Source organism: Phyllobates terribilis, unplaced genomic scaffold (assembly GCF_046119375.1).
Source record: "Phyllobates terribilis strain yellow unplaced genomic scaffold, ASM4611937v1 Scaffold_1__5_contigs__length_1240528914, whole genome shotgun sequence".
Classification (NCBI taxonomy): Eukaryota; Metazoa; Chordata; class Amphibia; order Anura; family Dendrobatidae; genus Phyllobates; species Phyllobates terribilis.
The window spans coordinates 105,260,346-105,276,890 of record NW_027362761.1 but is presented as its reverse complement, the minus strand read 5'-3'; the positions used below and the strand labels follow the sequence as shown (position 1 = coordinate 105,276,890).

The 16,545-nt window shown below is 40.8% G+C and overlaps 1 protein-coding gene across 1 annotated transcript in view; it reads right to left on the bottom strand.

Annotated features, from left to right (window-relative positions):
• The window catches only part of CNTLN (centlein), a 503,552-nt gene that overhangs the window by 36,824 nt on the left and 450,183 nt on the right, over positions 1-16,545 (bottom strand). The window contains 1 exon segment of the mRNA XM_073665439.1: positions 14,289-14,474. Within this exon segment, the coding sequence (XP_073521540.1) occupies positions 14,289-14,474 (186 nt within the window).

Below are 16,545 nucleotides of genomic sequence, written 5' to 3'. Positions count from 1 at the left end.
GCGGTGTGGATGACGTAGAACTCAACATTCATATTAAGCAAGCAGGAAGATGGTGATTGTGAGGATAGAGGAGGCGTCAGATCGAGACAAGAGACGGCCATCGGACCAGACTGCGCGTTATTGGGGTGATTATAAAAGGTATTTCTTGTGATATGCATAAGGGGTTGGGGACTTATACACAGGTTGCTAGACTGCTGTAAAAGAGGCATTAAAGGAGATGACTTTAGTTTATATTGGGAAAACCTGGCAACGTGAAAATGGGGAGTGGTTTGTAGTTTTAATAAAGCATTATTGATGACTTTATATTTGCAACTATATTAATAGTAGAGAAAGTAGTAGTCACATTACTCATGAGGAGAAATGGTACTAGTAGACCAACACACAAAGCTAGAGAAGTACAGTCATGGCCAAAAGTTTTGAGAATGACACCAAAATTCTATTTTCACATGATCTGCTGGCCTCTGGTTTTTATTAGTGTTTGTCTGATGTTTATATCACATACAGAAATATAATTGCAATCATATTATGAGTACCAATAGGTTATATTGACAGTTAGAATGAGTTAATGCAGCAAGTCAATATTTGCAGTATTTCCCCTTCTTCTTCAAGACCTCTGTAATTCTCCCTGGCATGCTCTCAATCAACTTTTGGACCAAATCCTGACTGATAGCAGTCCATTCTTGCATAATCAATGCTTGCATTTTGCCAGAATTTGTTGTTTTTTGTTTGTCCACCCGTCTCTTGATGATTGACTACAAGTTCTCAATGGGATTAAGATCTGGGGAGTTTCCAGGCCATGGACCCAAAATCTCTATGTTTTGTTCCATGAGCCATTTAGTTATCACCTTTGCTTTATGGCAAGGTGCTCCATCATGCTGGAAAAGGCATTGTTGGGCGCCAAACTGCTCTTGGACGGTTGGGAGAAGTTGCTCTTGGAGGACATTCTGGTACCATTCTTTATTCATGGCTGTGTTTTTAGGCAAGACTGTGAGTGAGCCGATTCCCTTGGCTGAGAAGCAACCCCACACATGAATGGTTTCAGGATGCTTTACAGTTGGCATGAGACAAGACTGGTGGTAGCGCTCACCTCTTCTTCTCCGAATAAGCTGTTTTCCAGATGTCCCAAACAATCGAAAAGGGGATTCATCAGAGAAAATTACTTTGCCCCAGTCCTCAGCAGTCCACTCCCTGTACCTTTTGCAGAATATCAGTCGGTCCCTGATGTTTTTTCTGGAGAGAAGTGGCTTCTTTGCTGCCCTCCTTGAAACCAGCCCTTGCTCAAAGAGTCTCTGCCTCACAGTGCGTGCAGAAGCACTCACACCAGCCTGCTGCCATTCCTGAGCAAGCTCGGCACTGCTGGTAGTCCGATCCCGCAGCTGAAACAGTTTTAAGATACGGTCCTGGCGCTTGCTGGTCTTTCTTGGGCGCCCTGGAGCCTTTTTGACAACAATGGAAGCTCTCTCCTTGAAGTTCTTGATGATGCGATAGATTGTTGACTGAGGTGCAATCTTTGTAGCTGCGATACTCTTCCCTGTTAGGCCATTTTTGTGCAGTGCAATGATGGCTGCACGTGTTTCTTTAGAGATAACCACGGTTAACTGAAGAGAAACAATGATACCAAGAACCAGCCTCCTTTTAAAGTGTCCAGTGATGTCATTCTTACTTAATCATGACTGATTGATCGCCAGCCCCGTCCTCATCAACACCCACACCTGTGTTAATGGATCAATCACTAAAACGATGTTAGCTGCTCCTTTTAAGGCAGGACTGCAATGATGTTGAAATGTGTTTTGGGGGTTAAAGTTCATTTTCTGGGCAAATATTGACTTTGCAAGTACAGTAATTGCTGTTAAGCTGATCACTCTTTGACATTCAGGAGTATATGCAAATTGCCATTACAAAAAATGAAGCAGTAAACTTTGGAAAAATTACTATTTGTCTCATTCTCAATACTTTTGGCCATGACTGTATTGTCCTCAAAGTAAGGCAAGGTCATCTATATTCTGAGTACTCCAATCCTAATAATACACTTTTAACCTCCAATTCTTCTAAATCAAATGTTTTAGGTAAATCAGCAGTGGTGTGTCACAGGCACCAGACTACCTTGACTGGTGAGTTTTAATAATGAAGCTTCCACCCATTAAGACATTCACTGTATATTATGTCCTGTTCCTGCACGCTTCAGTAACCATATGCCAAACGCGAGCAGTGAGCGTTCAGCTACTGGCTTCATTCATTAAAATCCACAGAGTGTGTTATTCTGTTTACAGTCTAATAGATATTCACTGTCATTGTTCAGGATTCTGATTCAATTTGCCTAAATCCCAGCTGCAGAGTAATCCTGATGGAGATTAAGTTAATTTATCACCAATATCTATCGTGGAGTATCATCTGTAATAAGTGTTGTCTCTGCCTCACAAAGGTGACAGTATAAAGGCATGATAATGTTCTAGCTGTAAATTCCCATTAGGGCCTGCAGATTATAAACAAGCACTGAACGGATGCCGCTAGATCAGGAAAAGAACCGCTTGGACAACGTTTTTTTTTTAATGCTTTACTAGAGGTTAAAAAGTTACAAATCCACGTTGACTAAGAAATCATATCCATTGTTTTTTGCATCTTTCTGCCCTTTAATGTTCCCGTGCCCAGCAGCCTTTCATGCAAATACATTTTCAGATCTCTATCATTTTGTCTAGTTATGTCTAGTATTGCCACCCTTAACCTCTTACCCCAGCCAAATCAGATCTCATACTTTGCACTGACGAGGGACAATACCCCGAAACACCATGTCTGCAAATTGAGGTTCTGGTTTGGATTTTATCCTAAATCATATTGCAAGGCTTGTTAAAGGGTCGATATTGACTTGTAGGATTGCTACTTCCAATAGGTGGCACTAGAGTTCAAGTCCCCTTCCTCTCTGAAGAGACAATTTGCACCCCAATTATAAAATATTCATCTTTGATACATTTTACATTATAATGGAGACTTATCAAGCTAAATGAGCCAGAATTTGGAAACAATTTGTACTGAATAAAAGTCTTTCATGACTTGCACTATATTTATTAAGTGTTTGAGACATTTTCTAGGTTTTTGTCAGACAAGGAAGGGCTGTGACCTTGTTTAAGTGGGCCTGACTGATTGACAAAGGGGCATGGGGTTATGTGAGACACCACGAGTCCAAATTGCGGTGTACATTATTGGCACAAAGTAAGCCAACTTATACTAAACAGTCTAAAAATACGCCAGATTCATCAAACAGCATGAAACACTGTGATATTTAGACTGTTTAGTCTTAAGAAGTCTCCCATACCCAACAGATAGCTGTTGTCCCATCGATCATTTAGCTTGACCGAGTTCCCCATACATAGGAGTACTTGGCCGAGTGCTACAGTGTCCTTTATGATAGAGCTGCTGCCAGACTCTTCCGGTAGCGGCTTATCTCCCAGAGAAACAAAAACGATCAGCCGTCGGGACATCCGACGAGACAATCCCTTTTCAATTATATATTTGTCACGCCAGGAGCGGGTGCAATACAAGGGGGAAAGGTAAAAGAAGCCCAGACACTAAGGAAAGAGGAAGTGGTGACCTCCTAAACTGGACTAGTGTCAACCTGTCTTCCCCTACCGTCCCTATACAGCCTCCGCAGCTGTCGCGATCATCAACCTTGCCCTACTATCCCTGGTGTAAGGCTACAACTGGGAGTGGAAGGAGATGAGCACTAGTCAACCTCCACTAGCACTCTAAAGACAAAAGGGGAAAACAACACAGGGGAATTACAACTTAGCTTTAGAAGAAACTCCAACAGGGCACACGGCCTCAAGACTCCAAAGAGGACGTGATGCTGCTTCAGCCAAGTTCCAAGTAGGAATGAATATAACCAGGGATGCCCACCTAGACACACCAGGTACATATACACCCAGACTAAAAGGGAGGTAGTTGCTGGGTCATAAACACAGCCTCCTATCTAGGCAGCTGTCTGCATTGCCAAACGTGGAGATCTCCTGCAGACCACTGCAGGTCGACTGTCACCTTTGACACACCCGTGACAATATTCCCCATGCAAAATAAATCGCTATACTTACCTCTGGTTTGGATGCTGTTCCAGCAATGTCGGCACCTGATCTCCTGGGTCTCAAGACAATGTCAAGGGAGCCCTGCAGCCAATCAGCGGCCGCTTCATTGTCAACTCCTTCTGACAAAACGGACATCCGTAGAAAATCAGAGAGCAGCAGCAGCCCTCACTGCTTCTGGGCAACAGTCTCATCTGAAGGATGTGTGAATGAAGCGGCCGCTGATTAACTGCAGGGCTTAAGTGCCATAATGTCGCATAAGTCCCAGGAGACCATGAACCGAGATATCTGGAACAGCAACCGCACCCGAGGTGAGTATAGCTGCTATTATTTTACAAGGGGGAAATATAGTAATTGAAGTGCATTTTCCGAGTAGGTGACAACCTCTTTAAACCGAGAAAACTCCCAGAAAGACACACAGAGGAGAGAAGTCCAAATTGAATTAAAGTAGGGATAACACGCTCTTCAATAAACTACATACAGAAGAAAAAGACCAATACATGTGTAGGAGGTCTGCCTCCAGTAACTCATATTTTTGACCAACAGGGGAATCAGTATAAAGGGGAAACGATAAGGTCTGTGAATAAGCATAAACTGAGTCATTCTGAAATGAACCCCTTCACCCAAAGCCTGATTATTCTAAACAAAATATTTGGGATGACAGACTGACTTTAACCCCTTCACCATCCAGCCTGTTTTCACCTTCCTAACAAGGCAAAATTTTATAAATTCTGACCAGTGTTACTGTATGTGGTAATAACTCTGGAACGTTTCAACACATCCCAGTGATTCTGAGAGCTTTTTCGTGACACGTTGTACTTCATGTTAGTTGTAAATTTAGGTAAATTTTTTTACGTTTGTGCAAATATTGGAAATTTGGCAAAAATTTTCAAAATTTTGCAATTTTCAAACTTTTAATAGCCCTTAAACCCGAGAGTTGTGTCACACAAAATAGATAATAAATAACATTTTCCATATGTCTACTTTACATCAGCATAATTTTTTAAACATTTTTTTTTTTTTGTTAGGAAGTTAGAATGGTTAACAGTTTATCAGCAATTTCTAATTTTTCCAACAAATTTTACAAACTTTTTTTTTTATAGGGACCACTTCACATTTGAAGTGACTTTGAGGGGCTTATGTGACAGAAAATGTGCAAAAGTGACACCATTCTAAAAACTGCACCCCTCAAAGTTCTCATTCAAGAAGTTTATTAACCCTTTAGGTGCTTCACAGAAATTAAAGCAACATGGAAGGAAAAAATAAAAATATTAACTTTACTTCAAAAATGTAGCTTTAGCCCCCAATTTTTCATTTTCACAAGGGTGAGAGGCGAAAATGGACCTTAAAATTTGTTGTGCAATTTCTACCGAATACACCAATACCCCAATATGTGGGCACACAGCAGGGCTCGAAAGGGAAGGAGCACCATTTGACTTATGGAGCACAAAATTGGCTGGAATACATGGCGGACGCCATGCCACATTTGTAAAGCCCCTGATGTACCTAAACAGTGGAAGCCCCCCACAAGTGACTCCATTTTGGAAACTACACCCCTCAATGAATTTATCTAGAGGTGTAATGAGAACCTGCAGCAGGTGCTTCACAGTATTTTATAATGTTGAGCTGTGAAAATAAATAAATTACCATTTTCCCCCAAAAAATGTTGCTTTAGCTCCAAATTTTTCACTTTCACAAGGATAAACAAGAGAAAACAAATGGTACAATTCGTTCCACAATTTCTCCTGTCTACGCCAATGTGGTATGTGGCCAAAAACTACTTTTGTGGCACAGTACAAAGCTCAGAAGGTAAGAAGCGCAATAATGTAGTTTAGATTTTTCTGTTATGGTTTGTGGGTGCCATATCACATTGGCAGAGCCCCTGAGGTGCCGGAACAACAGACCCTTCCCATAATTGACCCATTTATGGGAAAAACTACACCCCTCAATTAATTCATCTAAGGGTGACGTGATCATATTGACACCAGAGGTGTGTCACAGAACTTTATACCATTGAGTGGTGAAGAAAAAATAATGACATTACACACAAAAAAAAATTGTTTTAGCCCCAGATTTTACATTTTCACACAGGAAAATGGGTAAAAATAGCACCAAAATTTGTTACACAATTTCTGCTGAATGTGGCAATTCCCCATATGTGTCTGTACAGTACTGCTTAGTCACACGGCGAGATTTGGGAGGGAAGCAGCGTTATTTGACTCCTGGAGCACAGATTTTCCTAGAATAGTTTGTGGACTCCATCTACAGAGCCCCTAAATTCCAGCAGAATCACCACTCAAGTGACACCATTTTAGAAATTACACCCCTCTGGGAATTTATCTACAGGTGTACTGACTATTTTGACTTCATGGGTGTTTTCCAGAAACAAACAACAATAGATATTGTTGAGTAAAAATTGCATATCTGCCATTGCAGTGCCCATACATTGTGCCAAGCTCGTGCTTCTGAAGATATGCACCCAGAATGTTAAGTGGGCTCTCATCGCTACAGTACTGACAAATATGTGGATGCTAAATATGGTTTAGTCACACTGGGGCTCAGAAGGTAGTGGGGCATTTGGCAGCGCAGATTTCGCTGGATTTTTTTGGGGTGAGCCATTTCGCTTTATCAGAGCCTTTGTGTTACCGGTAACATGGAAGTCCCATATATTTCCGTTAACAGATGATGGACTTGAATGGAGACTTTTTTTATGGATTGATTTGAAGATTTTGTTGGGAACATTTCACATAACGTTAGGGATCACATTTATGCGGCGCTCTATGTTGAGCACTTACATCAGGGTTTCCATTTAAATCTTCGAATGACATGATTCAGATAAAACCCCCGAGGGAACCATTCATTATAATGTGGCAGCAGAGTTACTCTGGACTCCATCTGGCCTCTGTTCAGTGGTGTCCTTCTTTTCAGAGGTGCACAAAACTGTGGCTGACCGCACTTTTATGCACGCTTAAAAAGACGGACACCGCTGAGCCATAGGCCAGACAGCATGTACAGTGCCTCCATCTGCCGCATTATAGGGAATCTTCCGCCGGGGTTCCGTCTTAATCGCGTATTTCAGAGACGTACATAGAGAACACAGTGTAAGTGCTCAGCAAGCATAAATGTGAGCTGAGCCTTATTGCGATTTTTCGTAGGCAGAATAAACAAATCAGCAGCAGGTGAAGAATTGGATTTATTTATTATTTACCCCATTCCTCGTGCAGTATAAGTGATTAGACAACTTCAGGTAGATGCAATCACAGCAATACCACATTTATATCGGATTTTTATGTTTAGCCGGTATCACACACTTAAAGACACGTTTTTGTTGTTGCATAAACAAGTTTTTGCATTGCCAAGTTTTGAGAGCTATAATATTTCTAGACTGATGTGAAGGCTTGTTCTTTGCGGGATGAGTCAGACTTTTTATTGGTATCATTTTCGGGCACATAACATTTTTTAATCTCTTTCTATTCAGATTTTTGGGAGGCAATATTAAAAAAAAACAGCAATTTAGGAATTTCTTTTTTTATGCCGTTCACCATGTGGTAAAACTGATAAGGCAGCTTTATTCTTTAGATCAGTATGATTACAGCGATGTCACATTTAGGTCTTATTTTTATGTTTTGCCACTTTTACGCAATAAAAACAATTTGATAACAATAAAATGCATTGCTACCATCACATTTAGGATAGATCCTTTTTAATATAACCATTATTATTATTATAGTCAGTTTAACCGTTATACAAAGAAAAGTTAAAAAACTAGAATATCTACGACACTTAACAGCGTTTCATGTAGTTAAACAAAAAATAAATAAAAGGTCGCATTTTGTAAAGGTTCTTATTGGATTGACTTGGTAATAACCAAACAACTGTAGAGCAGTATCAAAGCCATGTAAGCGCGTTTGTGCGTCGCAGCCTATAATATCAATGAACCAGATGCATGTGAAATGCAAACAGAGTCTTCTGAGTATAATTCAAAGCTGAGCACTCACGAGTTTGCTTGTTTCAGGGCACCGAGGTGGATAGTCACAGCTTACTGATCAAGTAAAATGTGAGCCGTCTCCGGGGCCCAAGAGATGTCATGTTGAATAATGTTGGTGATAATACAGCATAGATGAGTGGCTCTGTCATGTCTAACAAAGCAAGATAAAATATTTTATATGACAGAAGGAGACATCCCCTTATCTCCTATAAATTACACAAATGTTCTTTTTATTACAGAGAAAGTGTCGAAAATTCATGAAAGCACAGTGGACTGATCGCAGATATCTAAATTCCATTGTGGCCCACAGAGCTATTTGCAAATAACCTCCCTCCATTAAGGCCAACAACCAAAAAAGTTAGAGAGCGTATGTCACAGCATCGAGTTTCCAGAAGTGCAATATTTCTTCTTCCAACGCTAAACACTGAAGGGCACATACCAAGTACTGAGCCAGTTTGCATTTATGCATCTAATATTTTCTATGCTAATAATCCTGTCTACCGCTCTCGATTAACCTTGTTGCAATATGTCAGTGACCTATCCAAATAAAACACTGCCAGTAATAAAGATGAAGGACCTAGGCAGCACCTAACTAAAGAGTGGGCAGACAAGAAGTAGATAGAGGCAGGGAGTGAACCAGTCAATCATTCCCAGAGAGAGCCTCCTACATACAGCACTGCTGGAGAGATCATTCATTACAAGCAATCAACATTGCAAGAAATGATAGAGAGGATTAAAATGACAAGGTTGTCCTGGAACTATGTAACAAATGGAATTTTATTTCTTATGTTCCATTAGCTGCACTAATATCTGATCATGCGACTGTGACCTACATACATTACTGACACATATCTTTCATCCGATACATTTTGTTTCCTAGTTTCTTTCCCTATCGTTAAGATGGTCATGAACTTTTCTCAAAAAAGTAGAATATATGTCCGGAAAGCAGCACAACACTTCACTATCACTCCACGGCAGCTCATTCTCCTGATATCAGCATATATTTCCCTCCACAACGTTGGCACATCCTCTACCGTCCTCACTACAGCACATTCTAATCTCCGACACAGCAGCACATTATCCCCTAATCCTCAGGACTCTACTCACAAGACAGGCTGAGACACAGAGAGATAGATGACACTCTGGTACCCTGTGTGACAAAGTATTGGAGGGGAGGTATGTTTCACTGAGGCCATTAGCTTCAGTGATTTGAAACCCAGAAGTTTTGCTCCAGCCCACTAAGTGGTGCAAGGGGTAAAGCAGCACTATTAAAAGGGCTGGGTTTTTGTTAACAACCATAGAGCGGGTGGGAGGTCGTTCACCATATCTCCACCCCAGGGAGTGGTCTGGGGTTTAAATACATGGCCTGCTGAGTCATTCAATGTTGAGTAGATCTGGAGAGGCTAGCTCCAGACAGGAGACGTTTTGTTTGAGCGAAACCTGAATAGTGCGTTTGCTGACCCCTGAGTGGGTGGATCTCCGCTACCAAAAGGACTGTGATGGGTATTACCACTTAGTTTTGTTTGTTTTCCTGTTTTGCCCAAAGGGACGTGTTTATTTTAATTCACCATGGTTTATGCTGCCTGTCTAATAAACCTGGGAAGAATTTAAAGAGACCGTGTTCCCGTACCTCCGTGAACACAACTGTCTAACTGATCTGTTAGGGTCCATTCACACAAGCTTATAAAAAAAATCATCTGATTTTCATCCAGAAAAAAAACAGACAATTTTTATCTGTATGTTGTATGGTGGCCAGTATGCAATTTGTATGGCATTAGTTTTTTTTAAACATTTACAAGACCAAATACAGTTTCTGTTGTTGAGAATTGCAATGGATCTGTTAAAAAAATGGATGCTACACAGATGATAAGTATAGGATCTGTTTTTTTCTGCGCACCCATAGACTTGAACTGACAAGTCTCATCTGATTTCTGAAAGAAACTAGGTCATGCAGCGATTTTTGCAAGAGTAAAATCAGTCGGACTCAAAATCCAGCCTTGTGAATGTAACCTTGAGGGCACTGGACCAGTGAATGGCTGTGTGCTCACGATGCGTTTTTTAAGCGTTTCCGCAGCGGCAATTCCGCTGCAGAAACGCTTAAAAAACGCTTGGTAGAAGGCCTGCCATGTTCCCCAATGATAATCCGCATGTGCTGTGCACATGCTGCGGAAATTTCCGCTGCGGATTATCATTGCGGAAAAAACGCAGCACTACCAATTATTTTGCGTAAACGCGGCATTTTCACCGCCATTCACTTGCATTGGAACGCATGTAATCCGCATCACTGGATCTGTACATGCAGATTACATGCGTTTCAATGTGCGGATGGTACCCGGGTCTGGAGAAGAGGAGACTCCTCCGGACCCGGGTACCATAGAACCTGTAAAAAAAAGAAAAAAATAAACATTATATTTACCTTCTGATGGCCCCCGGTGTCTTTGTCCTGGCTTGCCGGCAAATCGCGGTGGACTCAAGGACCGGCCATGACGTCATTTAGTCATGTGACTGGTCACACGACCGCTGACGTCGGCAGGTCCTTCAGTGTACTGCGAGCTGCCGGCAAGCCGAGACGCATCGAATAAAGACTCCGGGGGCCATCAGAAGGTAAGTATATATTTATTTTTTATTTTTTAACATTCTTTCGGTCACACTATATACACTGTGTGCCGAATTATTAGGCAAGTTGTATTTTAGAGGATTATTTTTATTATTGATCAACAACTATGTTCTCAATCAACCCAAAAGACTCATAAATATCCAAGCTTAATATTTTTGGAAGTTGGAGTGTTTTTTTTTTTAGATTTGGCTATCTTAGGAGGATATCTGTTTGTGCAGGTAACTATTACTGTCCCGAATTATTAGGCAACTTAATAAAAAGCAAATATAATCCCATCTCACTTGTTTATTTTCACCAGGTAAACCAATATCAGTGCACAAAATTTATGATGACACTCAACAGCCTTCCATTCATAGATTCTGTCAGTTGCTTGATCTGTTTTCAATCAACATTGCATGCAGCAGCCACCATAGCCTCCCAGACACTGTTCCGAGAGGTGTACTGATTTCCCTCCCTACAAAAGACAAAAATATATCTCATACCCTACCATCATTATATATAAATGTAAAGCAAAGTTGCATAATAAATATAGGGTACTTAGTGAACTATTTTTGATCAAAAAAAGTATACAAGCCTTACTGTATATCAAAGTTGAAGCAATGCATATAAAAGGGTAGACAAATAGGACAGGGTCCCAACTCCAGACCACCTAGGCCCGTGGTAAGCTACATATATACCAGTCAGCTCAACAAAGGGGATGCCACACCCTTAAATTGCACAGAATGCAAACAAGACAAAAAACCAGGCAATGTGAACTGAGGTCTAAGATGGTAGACATGCTGGTAGGGTATGAGATATATTTTTGTCTTTTGTAGGTTTTGTTTCTTTTTTGCTAGTGTGAACATGCTCCTAATTCTTGCATGTCTACCATCTTAGACCTCAGTTCACATTGCCTGGTTTTTTGTCTTGTTTGCATTCTGTGCAATTTAAGGGTGTGGCATCCCCTTTGTTGAGCTGACTGGTATATATATAGCTTACCACGGGCCTGGGTGGTCTGGAGTTGGGACCCGGTCCTATTTGTCTACCCTTTTATATGCATTGCTTCAACTTTGATATACAGTAAGATTTTTATATAGGCAGTATAGGTACCGTCCCAATTTAGGGTCACCTTGCCGCTGGTGGGACGGCTTGTATACTTTTTTTGATCAAAAATAGTTCACTAAGTACCCTATATTTATTATGCAACTTTGCTTTACATTTATATATAATGATGGTAGGGTATGAGATATATTTTTGTCTTTTGTAGGTTTTGTTTCTTTTTTGCTAGTGTGAACATGCTCCTATTTCTTGCATGTCTACCATCTTAGACCTCAGTTCACATTGCCTGGTTTTTTGTCTTGTTTGCATTCTGTGCAATTTAAAGGTGTGGCATCCCCTTTGTTGAGCTGACTGGTATATATGTAGCTTACCACGGGCCTGGGTGGTCTGGAGTTGGGACCCGGTCCTATTTGTCTACCCTTTTATATGCATTGCTTCAACTTTGATATACAGTAAGGTTTTTATATAGGCAGTATAGGTACCGTCCCAATTTAGGGTCACCTTGCCGCTGGTGGGACGGCTTGTATACTTTCTTTGATCAAAAATAGTTCACTAAGTACCCTATATTTATTATGCAACTTTGCTTTACATTTATATATAATGATGGTAGGGTATGAGATATATTTTTGTCTTTTGTAGGTTTTGTTTCTTTTTTGCTAGTGTGAACATGCTCCTATTTCTTGCATGTCTACCATCTTAGACCTCAGTTCACATTGCCTGGTTTTTTGATTTCCCTCCCTGTAGATCTCACATTTTATGATGGACCACAGGTTCTCTATGGGGTTCAGATCAGGTGAACAAGGGGGCCATGTCATTATTTTTTCTTCTTTTAGACCTTTACTGGCCAGCCACGCTGTGGAGTAGTTGGATGCATGTGATGGCGCATTGTCCTGCATGAAAATCATATTTTTCTTGAACGATACCGACTTCTTCCTGTACCACTGCTTGAAGAAGTTGTCTTCCAGAAACTGGCAGTAGGTCTGGGAGTTGAGCTTCACTCCATCCTCAACCCGAAAAGGTCCCACAAGTTCATCTTTGATGATACCAGCCCATACCAGTACCCCACCTCCACCTTGCTGGCATCTGAGTCGGAGTGGAGCTCTCTACCCTTTATTGATCCAGCCTCTGGCCCATCCATCTGGCCCATCAAGAGTCACTCTCATTTCATCAGTCCATAAAACCTTTGAAAAATCAGTCTTAAGATATTTCTTGAACCATTCTTGAAGTTTTATCTTATGTTTCTTGTTCAAAGGTGGTCGTTTTTCAGCCTTCCTTACCTTGGCCATGTCCATGAGTATTGCACACCTTGTGCTTTTTGATACTCCAGTAACGTTGCAGCTCTGAAATATGGCAAAACTGGTGGCGAATGGCATCTTGGCAGCTTCACGCTTGATTTTCCTCAATTCATGGGCAGTTATTTTGTGCCTTTTTTGGCCAACACGCTTCTTGCGACCCTGTTGGCTATTTTCCATGAAACGCTTGATTGTTCGGTGATCACGCTTCAAAAGTTTGGAAATTTCAAAACTGCTGCATCCCTCTGCAAGGCATCTCACAATTTTGGACTTTTCAGAGCCCGTCAAAACTCTCTTCTGACCCATTTTGCCAAAGGAAAGGAAGTTGCCTAATAATTAAGCACACCTTATATAGGGCGTTGATGTCATTAGTCAACACCCCTCCTCATTACAGAGATGCACATCACCAGATTTACTTAATTGGTAGTTGGCTCTCAAGCCTATGCAGCTTGGAGTAGGACAACATGTATAAAAAGTATCATGTGATCAAAATACTCAGTTGCCTAATAATTCAGAACACAGTGTAAATCCATGCCGGTTGCATGGATTTATATAGTGTGACCAAGTTGACAAGCACTTTCCAAGTGATGCTAAAATCGCTTGGAAAGCGCTAGTCAACCCGCATGCGGAAATGCAAGTGAAGAACTCATCACTTCCGCTTGTCCCTGGCAGGAAATACGCATGTACAATCCGCATGCGTTTTTTCTGCCAGGCAGATACAGAAACGCTCAGGAAAAAATCCGGAGCATTTCTGCATCGTGGGCACTGAGCCAATATCTAGTTTTGTCCGTATATATAGATTGATTGCAGCACTGTATAAGGAGGAGACCACTTTTGTATTGGATAATATAGACCCTGGTGACATGATTTTTGGGGTTGTCATCACCATATTAATAGGTCCCATGTATTGTTTCTTTCTGGCACAATATAGTGGAAGAAATTAATATGCCTACATATTGTAAGTAAAAAATAATTTTACAAATAGAAATGTAAGATCTATTTATTGCCACTTTCTATTCTACTGTCAGGTGTCTTTTCTCCTCTTTATGATCTTTCACGTACCATACACTAATGTATTCTTGGCAAGGATGGAAATAGCAGGTGAAAAATACACTGTAAATTTATCAGGGAAGGAGACCAGTCTCTTAAAGATCTGCATAAGAAATGAACTATATATATTTCTATTATTTTACTCACCAAAACAAAACCTATATCAGAATAATTATGGGATAACACAGAAACAGCAGTAAAAGTGATGCACGGAAGGCACATAAACAACATACCACTACAAATGCGACAAACTCCTCAATCCTCTTATTGCCATGCAGGAGTTTGCTCTGTAGCCCCTCTAAGGCTTGCTCGCTCTTCATTGCTAAGTTCTGCATTTGTTGTGTAGCCGCTTTTTCCAGCTCAGACATTGTACGTTCGGCTTCAGTCACTTTACTTTCCAAGTCACTGACTTTTCCGCTCTGCAAGTAACAACCTTATGTTAATAATACAAAATGAGCAGAAAATGTTGGTGTTAAAGAGAATATCTACCTTTTAACATTATTTAATTTTTATTCACAGTTTTCTTATACAGAGCTCCAACTTCTCATCAAAATATTCAGATGAAAATAATTATAGATTTATTGTTTAAATTAACCCAGAGTAAAATTTACTCTTTTTCTAATCTGGTTTTCATTTCATGATTGTAGATTTTTTTTATTTATTATCTGTAGATGATGGTGGGGATGGTCATCCTGCCTGAGATTTGTTACCAACATTCAGAAATATAGACTGGAGATGTTCATAGAGTTCTATGGGGGAATTTTCTAAGCATGCCCTGTGGCTTGTGCAAAGGTTATTGTCCAGACAGTGAAGGAGGTGATCTATGACCAGTTTTATTAGGATGATAAGGAGATAACTACTTAAAATAATCTGTTTCTAACCTCATTCATTCATTCTAGCCTCAATCAGACCTCCGTGAAACACAGTAGATGTATGGACAATGATGTGCCTTCTGGCGGAGGGTCCCCTCATCCGAACTTGACAAGGTCATAAGAATATATGAGGCTTTCAAGTTTGGGTTAGGAGACCTGTGGCCAGTCCGTGCATCATAGTCAATACATGGACCATGTTACACGGACGTCTGAATAAGGCTTAATAGTAAGTATTACCATATTATAAGATGCTGTGGCCAGAAGGAAAACTAAAAATTAAAGGGGAAACTTGAACATCACAGAAACACAAGTCAATTGAACTTTAATGATACAATCTGTCCAGCTAGGTACCATAAGTGGTCATGAATCATTGTGACCTGCTTTGGGGAAAATTAGAGTAATAAAAGGCACACTAGAGAGGCATTTGCAAGACAACCCCCCAAAAAAAGGAATAGATTTTCAGGTGATGAACACAGACAATTACTCTCTACCTATCCTTTCTTACCGATTCTTCTCTAGATTTGTGTTTTATTGGTGTTCTTGCCATTACAAGTAGCATGAGGCAGTATGTGCAGCCCACTCGTATTGAACAGGTAGTCCTGCTCCACCGGAATGGTACACCCATAAGAGTCATAGCAAAATGGCTTGCAGCATCTCCCAGCACAGTCTCAAGAGCATGGAACAGATAGCAGGACCTAAGCTGATAAAATCCCTAGAGTCATGGTCAGACCATACTCTGGTGCAGTTGGACCTCCGTTCCTCTTGGTGCACGACAAAGCCCAGCCTCAGACTGTGTAGATAGTTCCTGGATAACCAAGATATGGATGTCATTGATTAACCATCACATTCCCTAGACTAGAATCCAGTTGAGAACGTCTAGGATAGCATGTATCAGTGCATTCAACACTGCCAATTCGCGACACCGGCTGTCCAGGATCTGACTAATGCTCTGATCCAGGTCTTGGAGGAGATCTCAAGACACCACCTCTCAGACATTGTTGAGCATTCAGGCACGTGGGGTCCATACACACTACTGAGCCACATTATAAGCTGCAGTGATAAAATTCTTGCAAATTGGATTCACCTGTGATTTTTTTTACTTTGAATATCAGGGTACTTTGTAGTCCCATCCACCAGTGGTTCGTATTAACTGATAAGTTATGTTGTTCTCAACGAATTATATGAATATCTGTAAAGATATTCAACTTGAATATTTTGTTTAGCGTAGTTCGATGTATGAATTAAGTGTTTCCTTCATTTTTTTTTTCCAGCAGTGGACATTACTTGTGATAGCATCTCCAATAGTCCTGGACTGGATCTAGCCAACTCTCAAAAAGGGAGACTTCCGGTACTTTTCTTTTAAACAGTGACAGCTAGTGCTACATTAGCTTAAAGGGATTTTCCAGTCTTACAATACTGATCCTTGGGATAGGTCATCAAACATCAGATAAGTGGGTGTTCGACACTAGTCACCCCCACAGATCATACTGAAGTGAATAGAATCTGAGCTTTAGTACCATGAACACAGCTATTACAGGTAACGAACGGTACCATGCTGTTCCAACTCAGTACAAAGTGTGCATCCAGCCAGCCCCAAAGCAGCTGATCAGTGTGTGTG